This window comes from Budorcas taxicolor, chromosome 2, assembly GCF_023091745.1.
Source record: "Budorcas taxicolor isolate Tak-1 chromosome 2, Takin1.1, whole genome shotgun sequence".
NCBI classification, from domain to species: Eukaryota; Metazoa; Chordata; class Mammalia; order Artiodactyla; family Bovidae; genus Budorcas; species Budorcas taxicolor.
This window is the reverse complement of record NC_068911.1, coordinates 16,329,500-16,342,022: the sequence shown is the minus strand read 5'-3', so window position 1 is coordinate 16,342,022 and position 12,523 is coordinate 16,329,500. Positions and strand designations below refer to the sequence as shown.

The 12,523-nt window shown below is 53.9% G+C and overlaps 2 protein-coding genes across 2 annotated transcripts in view; one reads left to right on the top strand and one right to left on the bottom strand.

Moving 5' to 3' along the window:
* Positions 1-3,848: 3,848 nt before the first annotated feature.
* MYL11 (myosin light chain 11) lies at positions 3,849-6,401 on the top strand. Its single transcript, XM_052656222.1, has 7 exons — positions 3,849-3,989; positions 4,601-4,696; positions 4,949-5,024; positions 5,250-5,354; positions 5,470-5,548; positions 6,064-6,112; positions 6,202-6,401. Exons 1-7 carry the CDS (start codon positions 3,987-3,989, stop codon positions 6,304-6,306), a joined length of 513 nt encoding a protein of 170 aa, XP_052512182.1. The 5' UTR covers positions 3,849-3,986; the 3' UTR covers positions 6,307-6,401.
* A 298-nt stretch (positions 6,402-6,699) lies between these two features.
* Positions 6,700-12,523, bottom strand: part of SEPTIN1 (septin 1) — a 14,784-nt gene continuing 8,960 nt past the window's right edge. The window contains exons 2-12 of the mRNA XM_052652172.1: positions 10,425-10,539; positions 10,162-10,252; positions 9,983-10,069; positions 9,613-9,736; positions 9,175-9,309; positions 8,954-9,071; positions 7,963-8,064; positions 7,740-7,839; positions 7,392-7,557; positions 7,056-7,146; positions 6,700-6,961 (exon numbers count right to left, since the gene is read on the bottom strand). Coding sequence (XP_052508132.1) covers positions 6,875-6,961; positions 7,056-7,146; positions 7,392-7,557; positions 7,740-7,839; positions 7,963-8,064; positions 8,954-9,071; positions 9,175-9,309; positions 9,613-9,736; positions 9,983-10,069; positions 10,162-10,252; positions 10,425-10,539 — 1,216 coding nt within the window. The 3' untranslated portion in view covers positions 6,700-6,874. The remainder of the gene's footprint in view (positions 6,962-7,055; positions 7,147-7,391; positions 7,558-7,739; positions 7,840-7,962; positions 8,065-8,953; positions 9,072-9,174; positions 9,310-9,612; positions 9,737-9,982; positions 10,070-10,161; positions 10,253-10,424; positions 10,540-12,523) is intronic.

The following is a 12,523-nucleotide window of genomic DNA, read 5'->3' as shown; positions in this document are numbered from 1 at the left end:
GTCCGCGGGCCGCCCCTCACATCCCCCCGCAGCGGCGGCCGCAAAAGGCGCCGCCCCTCAGGCCGCTCCGCGCCGCTCGCCGAGGAAGGGGAGAAGGCGAAGGGCGCGGCCCAGCGCGCGCCGGGGTCGAGGGCGGCGCGCGGGCGGTTGCCCAGCGCGCGGAGCCGGGGAAAGGGTCCCGGGGCGCCAGGCGCCGGGGTCTCGCTCGCGCCCTCTACCTCCCTCTCGCTCTCTCGCCGCCGCCCCCTCCCTCCCGCTTCGGGCGAGTGGCAGACCTCGCGCCTGCGCACACGCCCCGGTGCCGGCCAAGCGGCCTGCTTCTCGGCGCTTCACGCCTGCGCACGGGCAGTCCCATCGCGCTCCTTTTTTCTCCCGCCTCGTCAGAGGTCTTGGACGAATAATAGGAGAGAGGGAACTGGGTTTCTGCCAATCGTTGGGAGGGTGGGTGGGGCTGGAGGTGGGAAGGGGTGGGTAATTTGGGAAGAGGAAACAGAGAAGGAGGAGGGTTATAAAACCAATGAGAGGGCGAGTGAAACCCAGCGGAGGCGGGACGAAGGTATTAACTAGTAGGAAAGCGGGAAGCCGAACCTCCTGGCCAATAAAGATGACTGAAGAGTGACAGACCGTGGAAGGAGGCGGGTGCTGTGCGAGAAGAGGCGGGCCTATGTAAAAAAGAATAGTTAAAAGGAAGCCAATGGAAAGGGAAGTGGGAGGAGGTCAGGTTGACAGACAGAGATAACTATTTGGGCGGTGACAGACAGTATCCGCAGTCAATAGCAGCAGAGGGATTCTTTGGGTGTCCCAAGAAGGTCCGGAAGAAATGACAGCTGCGAGGGGCGGGCCAAATTTGCGATTAATTTGCCTTGTAAGCCAGTGAATGCATCCTCTCACTTTAGTGATAAGGGAGGAAGAGAGACAGCTGTCTCAGCCAATGGCAACATCCAAAGGAAGGGGGTGCTACCAGCAGGCGGTGCCAAGCCAGGGATGTCGGTGACAGCCGGAGACAAGCGCGGGAGGGGGTGACAGTTGGGGACAGCGCTGAGAGGGGCGGGGTTCGGGAGCATTGGTGAAACCCTTAGCCAATAAGCGCCACGCTTCCTTGCCTGAGTCCTCTCTTGGGCCAGTTCTTTCAGCTCCCAAACCCACCACGGGGCACTTGATTAGGTGCTGTCTGATCGAGTACTCTTGCCCTTCACTCTGTCTCTGATTCTTATCCCAGTCCGCTACAAACCCCAGGTGACTATAACAAGAGCCCCCAAATCCTGTAAGTGACCTATCCTTCTGGATCCACCATTTCCTGCGGGTATCCCAACCCCTAGGTCCCTGTCCTCAGATCCATCTATCTGAGCTCCTCCCAGAATCCAGGCTCCGGTTCCTCAGAACTCATCCTCTGAGTGCCCCCTCCATTCTAGTGGAGATCCAAGACCCCAAATCATGGATTCCCACTACCATGAACTCCCATATCTCTGTTCTTATTCTCTGGAGGATGCAGAACAAACCCTCTGGACGCCTCTCTCCTCATTGACACACCGTTCTGTGCTCCTCCTTTTCTGCCAGGAAACCAGACCCCAATCTCATAATCCCCCTACTCCCCCCGCACCCCACCCCAGGCTACCCTAGACCACAAACACAAAGCCCAGACTTTACCAGCCCCTCCTCTCTCTGGGCTCCATCTCCCTGGGGCCCAGGATTCAGGATTCAGCCCCAGAAGGGCTCCAATTTCTGTGCAAAATCCACCATCCTGAAATTTCAGTCAGGCCTAGCTAGCTCCCGGTTTCACAGTTCCTTGGTCTCTGAGTTCTCTGAGGCTCCTTTCCCCAGCTCAGACTCAGATCCTGTGAACTCCAGTGTCTGAGATCTGCCGCTCTTGATCTCATTCTCTTCAAACTCCCCACTTTCCATTAGGCCCAAGCTTCCTAAGCACTTCCTCCATTCCCTTCTATTGAGTTCTCCTCCCCTCCCACAACCCGGTAAGAAGTGGGCTCTTCCCTGCGCCTGGACCCCCATGGTAACCTTATAAGGTGAGGCAGCTGTTGACTGAGGCAGGGAGGGCCCAGTGCAGGAGGCCAAGGGCAGCTGCTAAGTTTAGGGTGGCTCCTTCTCCCTTCTTAGAGACAACAGGTGGCTCGACCTCAGTGCCCAGAAAAGAAACTGTCTTAGAGGCATTGGCATGAGTCTGGAGGAGGGAGCAGGGAGGAGGCAACTTCTTCAGGACATCAGGTCCTAAACGGAGCAGGAGGAGGAGGAGACATAGGTGTCCTTGCCAACCTTGAACCTTCTGGGGCTTCCTCAGCCACTATTTCCCCAGGCCTCCACTGTATGGAATGGACAGGCACTGAGGCCCAGAGGGTTGGGAGAGAGGACCTCAAAATCTCACAGTCAACCAAGTTGGTTCTTGCCCAGATTGGAGAGAGAAGCCATTGGCCATCCAGCCACCAAGGTGGAGGTGATTAATTAGCTTCTCTCTTGGTGTCTTTGACTCCCCTCCTCTTGAGTTCCAACTTTTACATCCATATCCAAAAAAGTGATTAAAGACTCACACTAGACCATGTCTTTCTCCTGTTTCAAAACTTTTCAAGGCTCTCAAGGTCTCAGCCCTCAGTCCAATCTCTGGTGTCCAGGTCCTTGTATCCTCTGCTCAAGCCCCATCCCAATTCTGGCGATCTGAACACTTCTGATCTTTGATTTTTCCAGGCCTTTGCCCATCCTTGCCCTCCACTTAGCATGCCTGTTCCTCCACTTCTACCTGACACTTCTAGCGGCCTTCATAAGGTCATTTCAGTACTCCTACACAGGCCTGCTATGCCCTCTACTTCTGTATTCCAACTGGTGTGTCATTTTCTGCATTTACCCTCTCTCCAGAGCTAGACTGTAAGTTCTACCAAGGCAGGGCCTGAATATTAATCGTAATGATTGTAAGAAATCCCTGGATGTCCAGTGGTTAGGACTCCAGGCTTTCACTGCCAAGGGCCCAAGTTCACTCCCTAGTCAGGGAACTAAGATCCCACTAGTTGTGCAGTGCTGCCAAAAAAAAGAAATTATAACGATCATACATCACTAATTGTTTCCCAATATGTTCACATCCACAAGTTCTTTGGCCTGGGAATTACCTTCCCATTTTACAGAGTGGGAAACCAGGGCCCAGAGAGTTGGAACACAAAACCCAATGTCACAGAGCAGGCTCTCTGCTCCAGGCTTTCTAGTCTCTTCATACTTAGTGATTCCATGCCTCACATCTTCCCTCACAGACTGCCCCCTCTCCTTGAAGGGGATGTAGACTTTCTGATCCTTCAGCTTCCCCAGATAGCTCTCTCCCACTTTTAATCTGTCACTACCCAGATACATACATACTCTTGACTGTGAACTCCACAATGGAGGAGGACTGTGTTTGCCCAAGTGCTCCCACGTGCATCCACATGGTGCACTTGGAAGGACAGCAAGGGGTGTCTTTGGTCAGCCTTCAGCCTCCCTTCTCCAACGCCTCCATGTTTGATCAGACCCAGATCCAGGAGTTCAGAGGTGAATATGGGGAGAAGGGAGACTGAAGTATGGTCCAGTGCCTGGTACACTATTGCTGCTTAATAAATTTACTGGGTTTAAACCTTGCAGGGATACAGGAGCCTGGTTCCTCTCTCTCCTAGTCCTGTGTCTCAGCCTGGGCCCTCTCTGAACACTGGCACATTCCAGCTTCCTTTGGGGAGAAAGAACATCCCTTCCTGCCCAGGTCCTGGCAAGACATGTCGCCCAAGACACCCTCCCTCCTTTGTCCCTCGCTAGGCTCCAGCTGCTGCTGGCCCTCCAAGAAAGGAGAGGCCCTGAGCTGGGCTATTTTGGTATCTGGGGTGGGCACCCACAGGGCTAAGGTTACAGTGGTATGTTAAGGGCTCCCTGGGGCAAGACTATATAACTTCAGAGGGAGTGCTCCAGACGGACTCTCTGCTCCTTTCCAGCCAGAGCCACTGCCTTGACCCCAGGAGACCTAAGACATGGTGAGTGAGAATCCCCCAGCCCAAGCTCAGATCTCTCAGACCTCAGGGCAGCCTAACCCATTGAAAGAAAGGAGCTAGTTCCAAGTCTGGCAAGAGGAAAAAAGATGAATCTTCCTTTTCTTGGTATCGTTAATGGGGAATATATAGAATGATGCCCTAAAGGACCCAACCAAGGATAATCTGCCCAGACACTCCACTCTCAGGAGCCCAGTCCCTCTGAAAGCACACTCCTTCACCTTCCTAAATCCCCTGGAACCAGCCAGGCCAGGATTCCCATTCCCATTTTATAAATGAAAAGGTAGAGGTTCAGACAAGGTGAATAAGTGGATCATGGACACACAGCAAGTCTAGGACTCAGAGGAGCCAGGCTCAGGGCACTCAGAAGGCAAGAAACATTTCCCTTGTTGGGCAGGGTGGAAGGATGGGTACTGAGGGCTTCAGATAGAAATTTGACAATCCAACTGAAACAAGTCCCCTCAGCAAAGAGTCGTAAGGAAGGGGAAGCCTAGAGCCAGAAGAGTTGCTTTAGAAGAATGAACTCAAAGAATCCACCGCCTCCAGAGGAGTAAGGATGGGTCCACGAACCCCTCTGCCCAACCCTCACCCTTCAGGCACCCAAGAAGGCCAAGAGAAGGGCAGCAGCAGAGGGCGGAAGCTCCAATGTCTTCTCCATGTTTGATCAGACCCAAATCCAGGAGTTCAAGGAGGTAAGTATGGGGAGAAGGGAGACTGAAGGCTAACCAAAGGCACCCCTTGCTGCCCCTCCCCCCACCCCTCCCTGGAATGTGCACCTGTCTGGGGGAAGGAGAAGGGCTTAGATTCCTTACTCCCCTCCCTGCTTGGAGTGTAAGAGGACCTCTGGCTGGCAACCAGAATCTCAGAATCTGATCTGCCTGGAGTAAGGATGCTGAAACTTGGCCATGGGAGACCTAATCTCTCCTTGCCTCTGCCCTCCACAGGCCTTCACAGTAATTGACCAGAACCGGGATGGCATCATTGACAAGGAAGACCTGCGGGACACTTTTGCAGCCATGGGTGAGCTGCCTCCTCTACCTGTAAAGATTCAAGGCTGCAGAGTCCTGGGAGTTCAGCAGCTGTGGGTCCCAGTCCTGCCAGGCCACCTTGGGACTCAGTCTATCCAGGATAAAATTGGATGGGATAAAAAAATAAAAATGGATGGGATGATCTGAATTTATAGGAAGCATTATTCTCTGGCTGCAAGACCCCACTCCAGCCCCTGCTTTCCCGACCCTGTTCCAGGGCGTCTCAATGTGAAGAATGAGGAACTAGACGCCATGATGAAGGAAGCCAGTGGGCCCATCAACTTCACTGTCTTCCTGACCATGTTTGGGGAGAAGCTCAAAGGTGAATGAAGTATGACGTGTCCTTGGTCCAACCCCTCAGCTGCCTCTCCTCAGAACTTTCAGGGACTGACCCTTTAGCAACCTTTCAGCTACATGTGCCCTCTGACCCCCTCTAGGTGCCGACCCTGAGGATGTGATCACTGGAGCCTTCAAGGTCTTAGACCCTGAGGGAAAAGGCACCATCAAGAAGCAATTGTAAGTGACACGCTCCAGCTGCTCCCACACAGAAAGCCTCTTTCAATTCCCACCAATAACAGGCACTGCCAGTGATAAGGGTGGCTCAGACAGTAAAGAATCTGCCTGGGCAATGCAGGAGACCTGGGTTTGATCCCTGGGTTGGGAAGAACCCCTGGAGGAGGGCATAGTAACCCATTCCAGTGTTCTTGCCTGGAGAATCCCTTGAGAAGCTCTTCAGAGGAATCTGGCAGGCTACAGTCCATGCGGTCTTAAAGAGTCGGACACGACTTAGCGACTAAGCACCGCACAGCACAGGGATAAGGGAAAAATCAGGACTGTGGAAATGGGCGATGGAACACAGGAAGAAGGGCAAAACGGGAGGTCAGAGTGTTTGGGAGACCAATGAGGAATCCAGAGTGACCCTGGTTTTCAAGATGAGACTGGGAATGGCAAGGGGGATGAGGTGGGAGGGCGTGGAAAGGAATCACGAAGTCCAGTCTCAAACCTCCCGTACATCAATCACCTCTCTCCAGCCTGGAGGAGCTGCTGACCACGCAGTGTGACCGCTTCTCCCAGGAAGAGGTGAGTGGAGGAGGGGTCTGGAGAAGCGGAAGGATGGGGGAAGGGGAACGTAAGGAACCAGTTGGTGATACTCTGCTTGTTTTCCACAGATCAGGAACATGTGGGCTGCCTTCCCCCCCGACGTGGGCGGCAACGTAGATTACAAGAACATCTGCTACGTCATCACGCATGGCGACGCCAAGGACCAGGAGTAGAGCGGACCCTTTTCGGCCTCTGCTAGTCAAAGCCTTCCTGCCAGTCCGATCTCCCCACCCAGACTCCTAATAAATTGAAAGGGTCTCGTTTCTTATCCGCGGCGCCTTCAGTGCGTTTGTGTGAGTGGGATTCAGGTGGCAGGCTGGGCAGACACACCGGCTGGCACGAAAGGAGTGCCCAGCAAATGAATTAATAAATAGTGGCCCGGAGGCCTGGGTGGAGCGGTTCCACCCGCTAAGCTCGCACTTATTCCCGCTGGGAAAGAGAAGACTTCCGTGCCCTCAGAGAAACTCAGTTTTTATTGAAGTCACGGATAGGGCGAAGTGGGGAGGAGATGGGGGTGTTCAGGGTTGGAAGAGGAGGTCGCGCTCCAGAAGTGAGCTGGGGCGGAGCCAAAGGCGGGGCTACAAATTCCAGGATTGGGAGAACCTGAGAACCCGCCCCTTAGAAGGGCGGGCTTTACAGGCTGGGGCTCCGGGATTAGGCGCCTGGCAGCCTGGGGCTCAGGGATTGGACAAGAGACGAACCGAAGGCGGAGGCGAGGTAGAGAAAGCCCCGATGGGGGCCTCAGAGAGCGTCGGACTGCTCGCCTTGAGCCTGGCTCAGCTGCATCTGGGCCTGCATCTTCTCCAACATCTCTTGCATGCGGCGCAGCTGTGCGGGGCAAGATTGCAGGCATTGGGTCCGGACGAGGCCAGAGAGGGGCTCCAAAGAGGACTTGGGGGTCTTGGTCTGGGGGAAAGCTCACCTCTTCGTCTTTCTCGCGAATCAACTTCTCCGTATCTGCCAGAGGCAGCATGGGCAGCGGGATCTCTGTGGCGCTTTGGCGGGAAAGCTTACTAGGGGATGGGAGAGAAGGCAAGGAATCAAAGGCGAGGGCCTTGGTTGAGTCATCGCTGCAAGACAGGATCTGGAGTTAGTTTGGAGTCTAAGATGCGGAGCCATATCCTTAGGTTAGGGAGGTAAGCAAAGGGGATGGGGAAAGAAAGGCCCTGGGAGAGAGAGGTCTAGAAGGTGAAGGTCGAGGTCATGGAGAGTGAGGGTGGGGCCTTGGAAGCACCTAACTCTCCGCGCTGGTTCTCACCTACGGCTGGCTCGATCCCGCGCCCCAGGCCGGGCCAGGCTCTGTAGGCAGCGGGCCCGGTAGCCCTCGTAGAGCAGGTCGTGCGTCACCTCCTTCAGGTCCTGCAGGTGTGTCTGCACGAGCATCCGTCGCAGGTTCAGGAAATCGCAGTGATGTGGATTCTCCACTGGGGGGCGGACCCGCGAGCGTCAGGGAACTTAGATCGGGTCGGTTGCCCAAGGACCTCTCTTGGGGCTCCTAGGACCCCTGGTACCAGAACTTTCCCCAACTTCACATGTTGGGTACGGTTAGCTGGGAGGCGGCCTGGGCTCCCTGCTGGCCTCAGGACGCGTACCCGGCCTTACTCACCCTCTACAGTGCCCCAGGAGTAGTGGCGTCCTCTCACCGGTCGGGGCCCGCCATCCCGCACTACTTCGCAGGAACCGACGACGGCAAAAGGGATGCTTTCCTAGAGCGGAGGAGTCAACGATCTCCATCCTCTCCCCTTCCCGTGGACAGAAACCTTTCTCAGCTCCCACCTCCACATCCGCCTCCCCTGGCTTCTCAGTCTCGTCCTGCTTTGCCTCTGTACCTTCATCTCCGCATCCTGCCTCTTGAAGTCTTCGTCCTCATCAGAGTCACATTCGGGGAACTGGTAAATATTGATCTCTTCCTCCTTCAACTGTTCCCGGATCTTGGAGGAGACAAATGCAGACAGAAACACAGAGGCTGTGAGCCACAAAGGCCACCAGAGACAGTGAGATCTAGATACAGACACAGGATGAAAGAGACAGAGAGGAAGGCGTGAAAAACAAAGATGGTGAGAGATGGGCATCCAGGAAGACTGAAAACAAAATCTCAGACGATGAAAGAGACATGCTGCTGCTGCTGCTAAGTCGCTTCAGTCGTGTGCGACCCCATAGACGGCAGCCCACCAGGCTCCTCCATCCCTGGGATTCTCTAGGCAAGAACACTGGAGTGGGTTGCCATTTCCTTCTCCAATGCATGAAAGTGAAAAGTGAAAATGAAGTCGCTCAGTCGTGTCCGACTCTTACGAGCCCATAGACTGCAGCCTACCAGGCTCCTCCATCCATGGGATTTTCCAGGCAAGAGTACTGGAGTGGGGTGCCATCGCCTTCTCCATGAAAGAGACATAGAGGATGAAAAACTGAGACCTTACCCTAAGAGGGAAAAGACTGATGTTTGGGAAATTTTGAAGGTGAGCAGACACCAAAAGATCAGGAGAGAGAGACATAAGTGGAAACAGAGGGAGAGGGCGCTGAAGAAGCGGGGAAATGGGGGCATGGTGAGCATCCTGGGGCCAGACGGATAACATGGGTCGTTATGTCCACACTCCTGCCCTCAGACAGATCTTAGCCAAGCATCCAGCCCAGGGATTCTATTCTGAGCCTCCAGAGATGTGGCTTCCTGAGGCAGCTTATGACCCACCTTTCTTCCAGTCTAGCCTGACACGTCACGCTCCGAAAAGGCTACCCCAAGATCAAAGAAATCAAAGCTGAGTTCAGCTTTTGTCCTGACTTGGCTTCATGTGCAGACCAAAGGTCAGAAGCCACCACACATACCTTCTGTTTGAGGGCCTGTGTTTCCTTTGGCATCAGGGCATCTGCTTTGCCAATGACCGGGATGATGTTGACCTTCTCGTGCACCGCCCGGAGGAAGGCCACATCTAGGGGACGGAGTCTGCACCCAGAAATTCGTCAGGGCTCAGTTTCAGGGCACAGAGACCCACCCCCCGCCCCCCGCCCTCCCCAAATGTCCCAACCCCCTAGGGTGTCCCACAGACCCCCGGCCAAAGGGTGAGATGAAGTAGAGGCAGCAGTGGACACGGGAATCCTGGATGTTCTTCCGGTTCAGGCCACTCTCATCCCGAAGATACTGCTCAAACTGCTCCTCGATGAAGCGCACCACAGGCAGCCAGCTGGGGGTGTGGGGAGAGTGCCGGCAGTCAGAGATCTGGACCGCAGTGGAGGGCAGGGGGCAAGGCTAGCCAGGACTGTGGGGGTGAAAAGCAGGGTCTTTGGCTTCAACCAAAGATGTCAGAGGGAACTGGCAGTTGAGATGTTGGGAAGCACAAGGCGTTTTGGGCCCCAAGACCACCAGAAACAGCTCCTGCTGTTGCAGGGATGTGAGTAGGGCAGGGCAGACCAGCCCTGAATCCGACCCCTCGATCTCAGAGTAGCCACACTGGGAAGCTGAGCCCTGGGCTCTCCCCATTCCTCACCAGTCTGAACAGTCCACTGAGTCCCCAAAGCCAGGTGTGTCCACCACAGTCAGCTTCACCTTAATACCCCCCTCCTCGATCTCCACGCCCCGGCGCTCGATGGTCAGCGTTTGCGTCAAGCGAGCTATGAGGATGGGGAGAGGTCAGGGAGCTGGCGAGGGGTCTGAAGCAGGACTAATTTCCTTTCTCAGACTCACAGTTGCCCCCCACCCATTTTTCAGGGGAGGAGACTGAGTCTCAGAGAAAAGCAGTGAGCTGCCTGAGTTCCCCAGAATGTCATGGGAGACCCAGAAGCAAAGGAAGAGTGTGCAGTCTGGGAGGAGAGGGGTCAGAGGGCGTGGGCAGCGTGGTGAGGAGAGGGGCATCTTACCACTGGCTTCTGGTATTTGCCGATCCTCATAGAGGTTGGTGAGAAATAGGCTGTTGATGAGGGTAGATTTTCCCAGGCCTGACTCCCCTGTGGACAGGTCAAGCCCAGCTGGTCAGGTGAGGGGACAGCCAAGGTCTCTTGAGGACCCCCTACCGGGCCCCTCTCCAAAACCCTCAGACCTGCCACCATGAGTGTGAAGTCAAAACCCTTCTTGACAGACTTGCGATGCAGCTGGTTGGGGAGGGCGGCAAACCCCACATACTCCTTGTCCTGTTGGTGAGGGTGGGCGATATGAGGCTGCTGGGGGTGGCAGGCAGGGTCCCCCAGTATGACCTGATCTCAGAGGCTAGGAGAAGTCAGCCTACTGTGGGTTGACCTGGACCTGGCTACCGTGGGGGCTGGGGACGGAGAGATGCCTGGATTCCTGGGCGTAAGGACTCACCATGGCCCCGATAGCTGTTGCTGCACCTGATAGCTCTCCCCACTTCCTCTGGTGGGGCAGGAAGTTGAGGGCGGCAAACAAGGGGGCGGGCAGTATAGGAGCTGAGATGCTCCAGCTGGCCCAGAGAGTGGGGAAAACCAAGATCGAGAACAGCTGGTTCTCAATTCCTGGGTCCTTTTGCCCATCACCCTGATAGGAAGCCTCAATCCCTCTGTTCTCTCTACACGTTTATTCCAAGCCCCGCTGTGGCCCCATCACCCTGATGGAAGGTAGGGTTTAAGCAGAGAGGAAGGAAGTGGGTTGGTCTCTCTAGCAAGTGAGGTGAAGGCTTGGATAAAGACAGTTTAAAACAGTTTCAGCCTGGTGCTCTGTGATGACCTCGAGCAGTGGGATGGGGGTGGGGTAGGGAGAAGGCTCAAAAGAGAGGGGATATATATATATATACTTATGACTGATTCATGCTGTGGTATGGCAGAAACCAACACACCATTGTAAAACAATAATCTTCTAATTAAAAAATAATAAAATTCTAAACAATTTCCAAGGGTCTGAGTGGACCAAAAGCAACAAGATTGAGGGTAGGAGGGACTATCTATTTTCCTCCCCAGCTCATGCACTGGATTCTTAAAAAAGGACTTCAGGTCTTTGGATACTACTGCCAGAGAGCCTGCCTTCAGAATCCTAGCGAAGGCACTCCTCTGCTCAAAACCCTTCACTGACTTCCCGGTGATCTTAATCAAGTCTGAGAGTCCTGGCCAAAGCCTCCTGCATCTGACCTTATCACCTCCTCTGATTCGCCCTTGGCAAGTGCCCACATCCTTGGTTCTGTCTACAATTTTGTTTATTTTTGCCTGTGCTGGGTCTTAATTGCTGCAAGGGCTTCTCTCTAGTTGGGACGTACAGGCTTCTCATTGCGATGGCTCCTCTTGTCGCAAAGCACAGGCTGTAGGCGCAAGGGCTTCAGGAGTTGCAGCTCCTGGGCTCTAGAGCAGTCTCAGTAGTGGTGCACAGGCTTAGTTACTCCTTGGCATATGGGATCTTCCCAGATCAGGTATGGAACCCATGTCTCCTGCACTGACAGGTGGATTCTTTACCGCTGAGTCACCAGGGTAGCACCCTTGGCTCTGTCTATATTGGACTTTTCCTTCTTCTGCACCAGGTGAACTCTGTCTTTCAAGAGTTTGATTCAAAGGGTTCTTCTTCCTCCTTTATGAAATCTTCCCCACCCACAAAAGGAAGAGTCATTTTCCATCCTCTGGACTCGCCAGCACCTTTCATAGCCCCTCCAATGCCCACCTTTGCTTACCTGGCTGTCTCTTCTACTCCTGGCTGAGCTTTCTGAGGGCAGGAACTATGTCTTCCTAATGTTTACATCCCTGGTGTCTTGCACAGGGCCTTGGTGCCAATAAATAATATACCAGATGAATGAATGGATGAAAGAGTGAGTGATTGAAGTTAGTCAGGGAAAAGGCAGGGAGGCTACAGAATGTGTAAAAGGAACTTGTCTTTGGAGTCAGAAAGAACTTCCCAGACCTCAGTTCTACCACTTGCTGTGTAATCTTGGGCAAGTCATTTGCCCTCTCTGAACTCCATTTTTTTCATAGTAAGATGAAATGCACACACTTAGACTTTTTATCAGGAATCAGTGGTTTCGGATGACACAGGCTTTGGAGCTAATCATTTATGTAAACAACATACCATATATACATATATATATTAATATATATGTATACTTGTTGTTGTTGTTTAGTCACTAAGTTGTGCCTGACTTGTTTGCAACTCCATGACTGTAGCCCACCAGGCTCCTCTGTCCAGGCCAGGTAAGAATACTGGAGTGGGTTGCCATTCCCTTCTCCAGGAGATCGTCCTGACCCAGGGATCGAACCTGCATCTCCTGCTTGGCGTGCATGTGCACGCGCACACACACGCACACACACACACACACACACACACACACAACTTTAGAACTTATAAACTGAATGATCTCTCTGAACCTTAATATGACCTATAAAGCACTGTTTGGGGTGGGTGGGTGTGTGTGTGTGTGTTAGTCACTCATTCGTGTCTGACTCTGGAAAACTCCATGGGCTATAGCCCAC

Coding starts and splice junctions, on each gene's coding strand:
- MYL11 (XM_052656222.1), top strand. Junction 5,025..5,249: donor GGACACTTTTGCAGCCATGG/GTGAGCTGCCTC, acceptor ACCCTGTTCCAG/GGCGTCTCAATGTGAAGAAT. Junction 5,549..6,063: donor GGCACCATCAAGAAGCAATT/GTAAGTGACACG, acceptor ACCTCTCTCCAG/CCTGGAGGAGCTGCTGACCA.